The sequence below is a fragment of the Henckelia pumila genome, chromosome 3, assembly GCF_033568475.1.
Source record: "Henckelia pumila isolate YLH828 chromosome 3, ASM3356847v2, whole genome shotgun sequence".
Classification (NCBI taxonomy): Eukaryota; Viridiplantae; Streptophyta; class Magnoliopsida; order Lamiales; family Gesneriaceae; genus Henckelia; species Henckelia pumila.
Window position 1 is genome coordinate 36,904,623 of NC_133122.1, and position 13,411 is coordinate 36,918,033.

The window sequence follows — 13,411 nt, forward strand, 5'->3', positions numbered from 1 at the left end:
ATAATTAAAATAAAATATAAAATAATATATAAACATGTAGAATAAATTTGAAATTTATACTCTTTCTTCTCTAAACAATAATATATTTTAGCGTTGAGTTTATCTATCGAAACTACCAAGCACGATCTAAAATATATGTTCCGAAATGTATTAATTATATATTTATATCACCCCATAACGTCCCACAAAAATTTTCATAATCTTATACTCAATTCTTTTAATTGTTTCGTTTCGCCCCGTATATATTATTAAATCTAAAATACGTCATCTGACTCATCTCACTTTTTTGCCCTATTTTTTTAGTCCATTAGTTATATCATGCAAATTCCATTTAAATTGTCTATTTAGTTTATACTCTACGATCTATCCAACAATTTAAATTATAACGTTTCAAATATATCTCAAATATATAAATTTATTAGCATTTTTCATATAGGTTAAGAAAATTATTGAAAATTAAATTTAGAAACGAACTTTCTATTTTGAAATTTTAATATTTATTTAAATATTTCGAAAATCGATCTCACGTTTTTAATGTTTAGTTATTATGTTTATATTAGTAAAAAAAAAAATATTTCAAAAACTAGTGTGAGATAGTTTCACTGGTCAATTTTGTGATACTGATATCTTATCTAGGTCACCAACAAAAACTATTACTTTGCATGCCAAAATATTATTTTTTATTGTAAATATGAACAAAGTTGACATTTCTCACAAAAATTCACGAAAAAAATATCCATAAGGGTATAAATTTGATTTGATTTTTTTTAATAAAACAACAAATATGGTAATAATCTCAAATATCTTTGATTATACATCCATGATAAACCGAAAAGAAAAAGAAGAAAGTCTATATAATCGAATAGTTTTTTTGTGAGACGACAGACGATCGATCTCACATTTATTTACAATATGAAATTTTAATATTTTGTAAATAATATGTCGATATTAAAGAAATAGAATGAAATTGATTGGAATGAATCCTTAATTTTAGCGAGACATAAATAGTGGGTAATGAAATTGATTGGAATGAATCCTTAATTTTAGCAAGACATAAATAGTGGAAAATGAGGTGGTTTTTAAAAGTAGGAGTAAGAAATGTAACTACATTTTTACCATTTTACCCAATACTCTATATGAAGTATAATGCATTTTTGGAGTTAAATTTGTAAATTTATGTTGGTGTCATAAAACATACCAAAAGTAGTTTTTAAATGGGTCTCAACTTTTATATAATAGTATAGATAGTATAGATAAATAGTATTATAACAAACAATAATTTTTTTATGGATCAAATGTGTTTGAAGGGAGTCCGGGATGTTAAACAAAAGCAAATGAGATTGGAAGCATTTGATCCAAGAAAAAGTAATGATCACCCTCACTACACCCCCACAATCAAACGACACAATATTTATTACAAGAAACCAAGGTTCACAGCAATCCGCCTGCGACCTCAAACAGCAGCTGTCCGATACTTTTGTGATCAGATACATCCTTAATCCAATGAATCGGATTCAACAACACATCATCGCCATTACCATTATTTAAAGATTTGGAAAAAGTCATAAATTCTTTATTACAAAAGCGATCACCAATTTGAATGACAGACCGAATAGAAAATTTGACAGGGAAAAAGTAAGATCCCACCTCTCTCCTTTCACATTCTCCCTTTCATGCTATTGGGTACACACGCCTACCCCTCATTCCTTCGTACATTTTGATGTCGTGGGTAGATTTACAAAACTCTTGATCGATCAGCAGAGGGAGGAAAAGAGAGTAAATTCGGAGCCAAGAAAATACTGATACACGTTGTGGGGTTTTTTTTTGGCTTTCTATTTTCCAAGATTGATCTTTGTTTCAATCTTTGGTGTAGTTGGGTCCTCGCTCTTTTCCCTTTTCCGGGATTTTGTATTTTCATCTGTTTTGGGTTTCTCTAGTACTGGTTAAATATTTCCGGCTCCTGTTAATTCTTATTCCGTGTTTCTGAAAGGCAAGTTCTTGATTGCTATGGTTGCTATGGTTGCTAGTGTAGATTATATGGCTTGATCTAATGATGATTGTTATGAGGGTGTTATTGGATTTTGTTGATATGAGATATTTATAAGGAAATATTGCTTTTTGAGAGGGAGGATCGAAGATATTGGCATGGAATTATTGGAGATTGGAGTTAAGATGAGGAAAGGGGCCTTCTTTGTGATCAGAAGGTGTTTTGGATCAGTTTGTGATCATCCATTTCTTGTGGGTGTCTTGTGTTTCTTGATTTTTCTGTACAGATCATCTCCTTTTATTTTTTCATTGTTGGTGTCAGCATCTCCTGTGCTTGTGTGCACTGCTGTTTTACTTGGAACGCTATTAAGCTTTGGGCAACCAAACATACCTGAGATTGAAAGGGAATCGAAAACAACTCATGAGGTTGTCTCGGCGAAAATGGGTATTTCTAGAGATGCTACTGTTATTGATAAAAATGAGAGTTATTATGGTGAGAGATATGGTGAAAAGAAAAGTGGAGGGGAACAGGTAAGGGAGCTTGGTGACGTTCATAGAGAGGATAGTTTGGATGATACTGCACCATTAATTGATGAACGATTGGCAGAAATTCAAAGAGAAAATGGTGAAATTTGGGAAGCAAACAGAGAGTTAGGTGTTAATGAAGAGAGACTTAGTGATGAGGAAGTTATGGAGAATCAGTATGCGTCGATTCCAAAGATGAATAATGATGAACACCTCGAATCGGATTATGAGAAGTCAGAAGCAGATTCTTTTGATTCGGAGAGGGTAAATGTAGATTCCTTGGATTCTCCTCCTCACTCGCCTTGGAAACGAGTAGATGACCGGGAGGAAGAAGAGGATGAAGGGCAGGAAGAAGAGGAGGAAGAAGAGGACACGTTGGAATCTGGGTCTGATAAGGCTGAGAGTTCCTCTCCAGGTGCTTCTATGGCTGACATAATACCAATTCTTGATGAGCTCCATCCTCTTCTTGATGAAGACACTCCACAACCTGATCATATGTCCCATGAAGGTTCTGATGCCGGATCCGAATCGTCTCCAAAATCCAGTATGAGCAGTGATGAGTCCGATGAAGAGACTGAAAACAACAAAGACTTGGAAGTTGATGATGAGGATAATGAAGAGGATAATGAAGATGGTGAAGATGGTGAAGATGGGGATGATGTGCAAGGGGACAAGCAAGAGCAGATGAAATCTGCCATTACGTGGACAGAAGAGGACCAAAAGAATCTCATGGATCTCGGGAGTTCGGAGATTGAAAGGAACCAGCGTTTGGAAAATTTAATTTTGAGGAGGAGAGCAAGAAAGAACATGAGTATGGTGCCTGAAAGGAACTTGATAGACTTGGAAAGTTTTGATCTTGGATTCAATATTGCTCCCATTTCGACGGCAAGAAAGAACCCGTTCGACCTTCCTCGTGATTCTTATGATAATATGGGGCTACCTCCAATTCCTGGCTCAGCTCCTTCAATTTTATTAGCGAGGCGGAATCCTTTCGACATTCCTTATGACTCAAGTGAAGAGAAGCCCGATCTTATGGGAGATGGATTTCAAGAAGAATTTACCACAGTTCAATCTAGAGAACCTTTCTTTCGGAGACATGAGAGTTTTAGTGTGGGACCATCGATCTTTGCACCAGCCAAGACAGAGAGGCAAAATGCCAAATTGAGGCCTTACTTTGTTCCTGAGCAGATGGCTTCAGAAGAGTCCAGCTACTCACCGTTTCAACGGCAATCAAGTGAACTAAGTGATTCAAAAGTGAGTTCGGTGCCTGAAACTGAATCAATTGGTTCAGTTGAGGATACGGTAGAGAGGGGACTCTCAGAAGAAGACAATCCACCAGAACTGGAGGCAATTATAGGGACAAAAGAAGCCACTAAAGAGAGCTCTTCAGGAGACCCAGAACCAATTTCCAAGACGGAAGACATCCCTGAAGAAGATACTACTGGGGAACCGGAGTTGATCTCAACCATGGAGCATGTTTCTGAGCATGTTGGACATGGAAGCCAATCTTCGGAAGAAGATGAGCCGCTAGAATTTGGCCGATTTGGGGTGAGAGATGTTGAACAAGATGAGCACGAATTTCAATTAGAGGATGCTGAAGATCATTATGAAGAAAGAGGTGTAGCTAAATCTTTGGAAGTCCAAGTTACTGGATATCATCCAAATTCTGAAGCTGTCGAACAGGTAGACAGTAGGGGTTCAAACTCCTCGTCATTCTCAGAAGTTAGTGAAAGGGTGTTCAATGAGACTGAAGGTGAACTGTCAATGTTGGAGGGAAGAAGTGATGGCTTTGCTGAGGATCCAGGACTTTCAACTCAGACTTCTATAGGAAGTGATTTGAGTGTCACATTAGTTGAAGGCATGCCACTCAGGGATCCCATTTATGATTCGAGCCCACCAGCCTACAGGAAGAATTCCTCGTCCTCTATTTATTCTGATGTGCATATAGAGTCTGATCTTGGTTTACCACCTGTGTTGGTCAAGCAGATGGTATCTTTCACGGAGAGAGAATCTGAAGGGAGCAGTGCAGAAATGGATTCCAGTAGCATTGAGATGTCACCTAAATTATCAAAGCCTCATTCTGTAATTGAACATGGATCAGGACAGATAGATATGGTTGAGATAAGGGAGCATGATAATGTAATCATTGATTCTGCCAGAGCTGAGCAGAGATCGCGTTCATCTGTTAAAGCTTCTGTGGAGGAAAGTCTTAAGGATCATCATATACAAGGCCAAATCCCCGGTTCGAGTTCTGATAAAAATATTCAAGGTGTGGTTGAATATTCCGAAGATAAAGGTCAACTAGAGGAGGAAAAGCATTTGCCAGATTCTGAAATACTTACAGTTGAACTAAGTGCACCCCTTATGGAGGGTCGGTTGACTGCTGATCATTCGATCGCTGAGGAAGAAACTGCAGAAGCACCAGCAGTCGGGAAGAATTTATCATCCTTAAAGTCGTCTGATGTGCATATAGAGTCTGATCTTTTGCCACCTGAATTGATCAAGAAGATGGTATCTTTCACTGAGACGGAATCTGAAGGGAGCAGTCTGGAAATGGATGTTCCCAGTAACTTTGAGATTTTACCGAAATCAGCTGCGCCTCATTCTCTAATTGAACGTGAATTGGGACAGATAGATGTGGTTGAGATAAGGGAGCATGATGATGAAATCTTTGATTCCGGTAGAGTTGATCAGAGACTGAGTTCATCTGTTGAAGTTTCTATGGAGGAAAATCTTAAGGATCATCATACACAAGGTGAAGTCACTACTTCGAGCTCTTCTGAGAATACTCATGGTGTGGCCGAATCTTGCGAAGATGAAAGTCAACTAGAGGAGGAAAAGCATTTGGTAGTTTCTGAAAAACATGCAGTGAAAATACCTATGGAGAGTCGGTTGACGGCAGATCATTTAATCGCTGAGGAAGGAACCGCTCAATCACCAAATTCTGATGCTGATGTTTACCATGAAGCGAACGAGAAGTTGATAACTACGCCTTCTGCTGAAGGAAATCTGTCTTTCTTTGATGATAGTACCATACACGAAAGGAATTTTGATCATGTCAATGAAGTGCAGGTAAGTGTATTTTTGTATGAATTTTTTGTTTTTCTTTCTTGTTTATATAATTGAGCCTAGTTATATAAAATCCAATAAACTAAAGTTTGAATGATTTGCTTTTAAGGATCTCAATAATTGCTTTACAAGTTAAGTTGATTTCTATAATAAATTTGTCATCACTCAGAGTTGTTAACTCTACGCATTCTTAAGACGGAAATCCAGTAAGCATGGTTTCAGATCAAAATCCTTGTATTAGTGCGTTAATGTCTAAAAAGTGGGTTATTGGCCATGTGTTGAACTCTAGAATGCAATGTGTAGATGAAACTCGTAGATCTTCAATCCATGCGAAGGAAAAATGATTTAGTCACCTTCTTACATTATTATCTGACTGAGAAAAATGTTTTTCAACATGTTTATATTGAGGATGACCAGTTAAATGTGCTATCTCGGGTATTTTAGGATATTAACGATTGTGAGATTCATGTATTTCCAGAATATGTAGCAGACAGATAAATTAGGAAAAGAATCATGTCATAGTTCTGCTTGCAAACATGTAATTCTATTCATTCAGACATGAATATGCTAACATGTCTTGGTGGATTACATATTTTTGTTGTCTTGGTTAGACTTTCGCCTTTTCTTGGTCATCAGGCGATAATATTTTGTACAGATCAAGTGTGACAAGAAATATGCATATTGTATGTCGACTTTGCTTTTGGTGTAGAACAGCATTGTATTGTCTTGATTTAAGTTTTATCTCAGGTTTAAAAGGTACCAAACTACCAATCAAGATTTAGTTAGCCTATTCAGGTTATTTTTGGTTGTTTTTCTGAATTGTTGGTATGACCTTACTTTTCAAAGTAATCGTTTAGAGATAGCCATAGGAAATGTCTTTCTCGGCATTATGACGTTCTCTAGGCATTATCTTGTTTGATACAATGCAGGTACCAAATACACCTGTTGGATCATTTGAGGAAAGGCAGAGAACACAGATTCTGAATATGGATGAGCTTGATCAAAAGATTTCAGAGAATCTCAACCCTCCATTAAGTCCAGATTTTGTTTCCATACCATCCATGTCTTCTGGGGCAGCTAGCCCTCATGTTGAAATGCAGACGATAATTGAAGAAGATGATGAAATCAAGGACATTGATGAAGAATTATTGTCGGAATTAGATAGTGTTGGGGACTTTACTGTCAAAAAATGGGGACCTGCCTCAGATGGGTTTGAGAAACATGAAATCGTGGAGGTTAACCCTTTTGAAACTAGTAAAGTGGAAAATGCAATTCATTCTAATTCGAAGGAGGGGATTGATGTACGTGAGGACCTGGAATGTATTTCAGAGCTACAAACACGGGATAATGGTGTAGCTGAAAGTATTGATGTGTCGAATGAGGAGTTCGATGGAAGAGATGACCATGATTCGCCTGATCAAAAAATGACCAAAGAAAATACAATATTTTCCAAGGGATATGAAGATATGAGTTTTGGGATTTCTCGAGTTGATGCAGAAGTCATCAAGGATGCTGATCTTCTAGCCAAGAAGGATGAACTGGCATCTCTGGAGACTGAAGCCAGAGATGGACCTCCCAAGGCATCCCCTCACGTTGATATACATAAAACCTCTGTAATGCCTGAAACTGAAGCTCGAACTACTGAAGATGTCGGCTTGACGTTTAAGAAAACTGATGACAAGGAGATAGAGAAATCTGTTGTTTTGGATCAACCTCGTTCTGAGCTGGTAACTGGAGAAACCATAGTTGAGCAAGGGACACTGCAAGTTAAGACAGGCGTCACTCATGAGACGCCAGTTATTGATATCAGACCGGTTGAGGATGCTACTTTGGATCACAAGCAAGTTAGTGTTGTCACTATAGACAATCCCGTTCTTCCTGAATCTGAAGATCACCGTCTGCACACGATTGGTGTGAGAGAAGCACAAGGAATCTCTTCAGATTTGCATGTTGCACAAGCCATTTCTCCAGAAGGTACTAGTTTACCTCAAAAGCTAGTGCTAGATGGTAACATCGACGAACAGCTGAAACCAAAAAGAGATGATGGACCAGTAGAAGTCAAGGCAGATAAAGCAGATATGCGTCTGGATAACGAGCCTACAGTTGAAGACATAAGATCTGCTGATACCAAAAAGTCAGACCACAGAGTTGAAGTTTGTAAAGACGTGCATTCGATCAAACCTATCAAAGGCAAGGGTAAGATTTCTAAAAGCTCAAGTTCAAGCTCTAGTTCTGAATCAAGCTCAAGTGATTCCGATAGGGAATAAGAATCCAAGATCATCCTCTCATACTTTTCATTGAGCCTATTTCCGATTTCATTACTACTTTATGACTTTCTTTTTTTGGCAAGATTGTTGCTTTCTTCAAGAATGAGTTTTCATTGATTTTCTTGAAGGTTCGAGGTTTGGTGCGATTTCATCTTTCTGCGTTTGCAGTTTTGAGGTTGTGTGAGTGAAAAAAGTGTTGACCTATTATTAACCACTGCAGGTTCTGTAAAATATGTTCACCTATCCTGAATTCATTTACCCGTCTAGGCAAATTTCTTTCAGTGCGCCCCAACGTATGGGAAGAAACTGGTTTTTGGACAATATGGCATTGTATACTGTATTTTTGATCTATAATGACAACTTGAGTGCAGTTTTTATGTGCAACATCAACCCATATAAAAGTCTTGTTCAAAATTTCTTGTTTTCTTTTTGAAGCTTCCAATACTGAGAACTCTAGTGTTCACTTAATACTGCAAACTCCGAAGAGCAGTCCTCTTAAGAGGAACATATGCAGTGCAGTTTTTGCTTCCGCCGAATCAAGTTTCTTATTGTCGTCAAGAAATCATGGGTTCAAATTCATGACACCATATGCTGTATCGGAGGATATACCCAATCCAGCTAGCACGTTGTTGGGTTGACAGCAAAGAAAAAACTTGTCAACATAGGCAAATAAAGTATAAAACAGAAACCCAATTAGGTAGTAGGACAGTGTTACAGATTTCATCATATTTCGTAGTTGACTACTACACAGGTAACTACGAGAAGCTTGCAGCGTCGAATACATCAAAACAGGCAGAAACACCGACTTTAGCATAGTAGGACTATTTAAGGAGAGAAGGCACAATATGAAAGAACAAATTAGCAGTAAAATTCACTTCTTTACGAGCAGTTTGTGTCATAGCTTGCAAGTCCCAGCAGCTCCGGACCTTCCAAACGAGGGTTGTTCTCAAAGCTGCAATAGCAAGTGATGAGTTACAAAAACTAGTAAAGTCACGGGAAAACAATGGAAACCAGATGTTTCAACTGAAAAGTCGAGAGGAATTTATGAACCCGACAGAACCAGATGCAAGTATGTGGAAGCAAAAATGAAGATGGATATACAAGTAATGTTAAGAACGAAATATCTCACTTGTTTAAAGGAATGTGCTCAAATGGTCCAGTTGTAGGAATTGTACCACACAAGTTATTATTAGATACGTCCCTGAAAAATATGTAAATACTTAGAAACCATATTTCGCCATATAACATGCCATAGATGTAAGCAGTAGTACAATCAGAAGAACTTACACAACTTTCAAGCTAGATATGCTAGCAAGTGCCCTTGGGATAGGACCGGTTAGCTGATTATCATTAAGACGCCTGTTAAAGTATACCAACGCTTGTTGATTAGTCATAAATAATGAAATTAGTTTGCAAATTCTTGCCGAATGCGCAAGTATACACAAAGCGGAACTGGGAGAGATGGATGAATTTAGTAGCCATCAGAAAATTTATTTTGAAGCTACTGAACGTCACTCAAATCAGAAAGGTATAAGAAGCTCAAAAGAAGCCAACTTTACCCTTGCCAAACCCCCACCACCAAATCCATCAATAACCATGTAGATAGTAAAAATGTCATGAGGTGAGCTCAAACTTACAAAAAGACGAGGGATTTCAAATTTCCCAATGATCGAGGCATTGTTCCTGAGATATTGTTGTTGTAAAGATCCAAACTTATTAAACTCTTCAAGTTACCAAGCTCAGCTGGAATTGTCCCTTGAATGTTATTTTTGTAAAGTTCCCTGCAATACTAAAAAGTTCGTTAAAGGGACGCCAACGAGTATCAACATGAGAACAAAACAAAAAATCTTTTAACAACAAACGATTTCTGAAAATAAGCAAAAACATATGCATGCTGCTAGCAAGCACAGATCTTGGACAAGCATTTCATGCAAAAAAATAAGCAACGTTCACACTAGTGCATCTGCCAGTAAGCAACAGAATGAAAGATGTGCACGATACTTACAAATACTGGAGATGTTCAAGTTTCCCAAGCTCAGGTACCAGGTGACCAGACAAATTTGAGTTGCCAAGGTCCCTATCCATGCAACAACCATATGGTAATTTTCGACAGAAACATAAATCATGTAAAAAAAAGCCCCAAATCCAATTAAACAGGGAAATCGAAAAGTGAATTTCAAAGGAATCATATTCTGTCTGCGAGAAATATGTGAACATCATAAGAATAAGATTTTCATTTTCTCAACCATTCCCTTTGGTAACACCATTTATAACTATTTTATCTTTCTGTGTTCCCCATTTGAGGGTCTCCATGCAACTGTCTTTGCTGTATGATGACTTACTTGAATGTCATGCTCGAAAGCAACAAAGATGGGCTAGTTTGCCAAGAAATATAATACTGAATCCTCCATGGTGTCTGGATAGGTGAGAAGTTTATGCGTTTTTTTTTTTGGTGGTAACTCTAATTTTCAGCTATTCAACATATATATGCATGTAATGACATCAATATTTCGCATAGATGAAGATTTTGAGATTATTATAGTTCATACAAAATGGGTTGTATACTTGCCAGCAATGGCAAAATGTATTTTTTTAGTAACACTGCTCTCTGAATTTCTTCCTACTCAATGAGGATCTAATAAAAAGGATCTTGAATTGCTTGGTAGAGGTAAATATTCGTACTGTATCATTACCGCATTTCAATAACACCGATGCAAAGACATGTGAACAAATCATAGGTGCTCATCGAATGAGTTCTCTGAGTGACCCACACCCTAAATTCTCTAAGGTTGCACTTAGATAGAATGATATGATTTTGATTAATGAATTTGATTTAGGGGGGCTTCCAATAATCTTGAGTATATTTCAAATCCATAAAAAATCTCAATACATCAACGTAAATTGACAAATGACTGGATTTGAAATTCAACTAACATAAATTCATCAAAGCAATTAAATGATTTGAAATCTATAGCTTCAAACCCCTCAATCGAAGCTTACCTTAAACGGTTACCACTAGTCGAATAGATAAATTAAATTATGACTACAGTTCTACATCATTAATCCACAGTATCCAAGAAAACAGTGCAGGTGCTTCTGGTTGGGGGACCAAATTTTGGCAGTTCGTGAAATTCGGAAACTTACGAAGTTTCGATCTAATACGACACAAGAGAGGCGATCCATCAATGGTAGACATCATGAGGTATATTCTTTACATGTATGGTTCTATGTATGTTTCAAAAAAAATTATTGTCCATTTTGTTTTTGTTTCATGAAAATGCCAGCACACTTTAGGTTACATAACTAAAAATAACACTCAATAAAAAACATGTAAACGATTTTATGATCTAGAAGACTAGAATGAACCACCTACAGCACAAAAAACAAATCTTTCTTAGTATAACTTTCTGAATTCACTAGGATTTGATTTCAGGACCACCATATTCTTCACCTCACTTCCAGAGTACACCTTGAAGGAAAAGAACCATTCGCCGGGACATACTAATGCCTAAATGAATTCACAAAATCTCAAGCACCGCTGACCAATTTGCTAAAGCAGTTAGCTTTAGAACTAAAGGTGGGTCCGAATTCATCAAATGCCACGTATATTTGGAAAAAAATAGAAAATTTCAAGATTTCCTGAACAAAACAGCAGTATCCACTTCTTTTTCCTCAACACACTTCATCTACTCATTAAGTTCTAACAATAAATTCAATCAATACCAACGAAAAAACAAAAATTACCAGGCAATCAAAACAAGTAAGCTTCACTTTGAAATTCATTAAACAAAAAGCCACCAAAAATTCCGAGAACTTGAAATATATAAAGCTTCAAGAAACTTGACAAGTACTTACAACCGGGTGACGCGGTTGTCTTGGTTGCAAGTGACGTGGAAGTAGGTACAGGGGTTCACGAGGTTCGGATCCCAGCTCTGGAGCACATTATCAGGATCGGACAAGCTCCGGCGTAGCGCGTGCAGCGCGTCGCCCTCCGAATTCCCAAATGCTTTCTGCACGATTACTGATGATGAAAACACCATGGTTAGGGCTAAAAACAAGAAAAAATCTCTCCCTTCAGCCATGGATCTCCTGATTTGAGCTCGGAAGGGATTGATTTTGCCAGTGAAGATTAGTTGCAGAGTAATTGCGAATGATAAATATGTGCAAGCAAATTGTAAGTGCAGATGGAGAGGATGTTGGGTTTGTGTTGTTTCCATAACACGTGCACACATTTTTTAAAAAAATAATAAAATAAAATAATACAATAAATTAATTAATATTTACCAAATTAATTTTCATTATTTAAATAAGAAAACTAATAAGATTGCTAAAAAGAATAATAAATTCAATAAATAAATATAATCAATTATATTACAACAAATTTACTTCTAAAAACCAAATAAAAGATTTTTATAATTCAAACCAAAAAGTATTGGTTTGGTTAATCAGTTTTTGCTCACCTTGTATAGACAAAATTTAATGGATAAGTAGGTTTCTTGGGAAATGGTCCGTGAGACAACCCGATTCATATATACAGTAAAAAATAATATTTTCAACAAAAAAAAAATATTTTTTCATGTGACGGATTGAATAGGAGATCCGTCACAAATATAACGTGTGAGAGTTTTAAAGAGGTATTTTGTGTGATTAGAATAGTTCGTTTTGGTTAAGATTTTATTATTATTAACTTATTAAATATTAAAAGCTTTTAAAATTTGTCAACTGAAAATTACGTTCGCACAAATGTACGAAGTTCCAGGAATAAAATCAAAATAATTTAGAGACGGTTATGTTATCAAGTGGTCCTATGACAAAGTAAAAATCTCATGATAAGGAAAATTATCATTTACATATAATCTGTTTTGTCCAAAATGTTAGCTATTAATAATTAACATTATTATTATGTCTGGGTCTATGCTGCTCCGAAGGGCAATCGAACGGACTTGATCTCTTGCAGATCAAATCATTTGATCTGCAAGAATGATCGGATCCGTTGATGCTGGCAGACAGACAGAGTATTATTGTTTGCCAGCATAGATCGACCCCATTATCAGATCAACTGATTTGATCTGCAATAATGATCGGATCCGTTGATGCTGGCAGATAAACAGAGTAGTATTATTTTCCAACATAGATCGACCTCATTATCATATGAATTTATGGTAGACTAGGTTTTTGACTTGGACTTGTAAATTTCTTTTTAGATTGGATGTTTGGTGGAATTAAAGTTCCCGTCAAAAAGGTAGTGTTTTCCACGAATTTTATTGGAATTTTCCATGCAATTTAATGATTATCTCAATGTTGGAATAAATTTATTAAACACAACCGATAAAGTTCTTGAATTTAATAAATTATTTTAGACAAAGTTTTAAAAAACACGAAACATGTCGAAACATGGAAGTTAAGTTTCAAGTTTAAACAAGTTTCGTATAATCTCTTTCATGCTGCGTAGAAACGCTCTCCGTGTTGCTGGATAAAACTTGCTAATACTTGTCGATTTGACATCTCGAAGTATTACACCATAAGAACTCTTGCAAAAACAGAAGGAAAAAAAAACAGATCAG

General features: G+C 36.5%; 2 protein-coding genes across 2 annotated transcripts; one reads left to right on the plus strand and one right to left on the minus strand.

Moving 5' to 3' along the window:
• Positions 1-1,427: 1,427 nt before the first annotated feature.
• On the plus strand, positions 1,428-8,248 carry LOC140891024 (uncharacterized). Its single transcript, XM_073299233.1, has 2 exons — positions 1,428-5,583; positions 6,510-8,248. The coding sequence occupies exons 1-2, from the start codon at positions 2,146-2,148 to the stop codon at positions 7,845-7,847; spliced, it is 4,776 nt and encodes a 1,591-aa protein (XP_073155334.1). The 5' UTR covers positions 1,428-2,145; the 3' UTR covers positions 7,848-8,248.
• A 269-nt stretch (positions 8,249-8,517) lies between these two features.
• LOC140891025 (leucine-rich repeat protein 1-like) lies at positions 8,518-12,054 on the minus strand. Its single transcript, XM_073299234.1, has 6 exons — positions 11,703-12,054; positions 9,853-9,924; positions 9,485-9,628; positions 9,135-9,206; positions 8,977-9,048; positions 8,518-8,799 (listed from the first exon to the last, which is right to left on the minus strand). Exons 1-6 carry the CDS (start codon positions 11,927-11,929, stop codon positions 8,727-8,729), a joined length of 660 nt encoding a protein of 219 aa, XP_073155335.1. The 5' UTR covers positions 11,930-12,054; the 3' UTR covers positions 8,518-8,726.
• Positions 12,055-13,411: the final 1,357 nt, after the last annotated feature.

Bases quoted from the DNA above. Each gene is read 5' to 3' on its own strand.
- LOC140891024 (XM_073299233.1), top strand. From the start codon at position 2,146: ATGGAATTATTGGAGATTGGAGTTAAGATGAGGAAAGGGGCCTTCTTT. The intron at 5,584-6,509 runs GTAAGTGTATTT...GATACAATGCAG, and splicing joins ATCATGTCAATGAAGTGCAG to GTACCAAATACACCTGTTGG.
- LOC140891025 (XM_073299234.1), bottom strand. From the start codon at position 11,929: ATGGCTGAAGGGAGAGATTTTTTCTTGTTTTTAGCCCTAACCATGGTG. The intron at 9,925-11,702 runs GTAAGTACTTGT...TTGCATGGATAG, and splicing joins GACAACCGCGTCACCCGGTT to GGACCTTGGCAACTCAAATT. The intron at 9,207-9,484 runs GTAAGTTTGAGC...ATACTTTAACAG, and splicing joins TTGAAATCCCTCGTCTTTTT to GCGTCTTAATGATAATCAGC.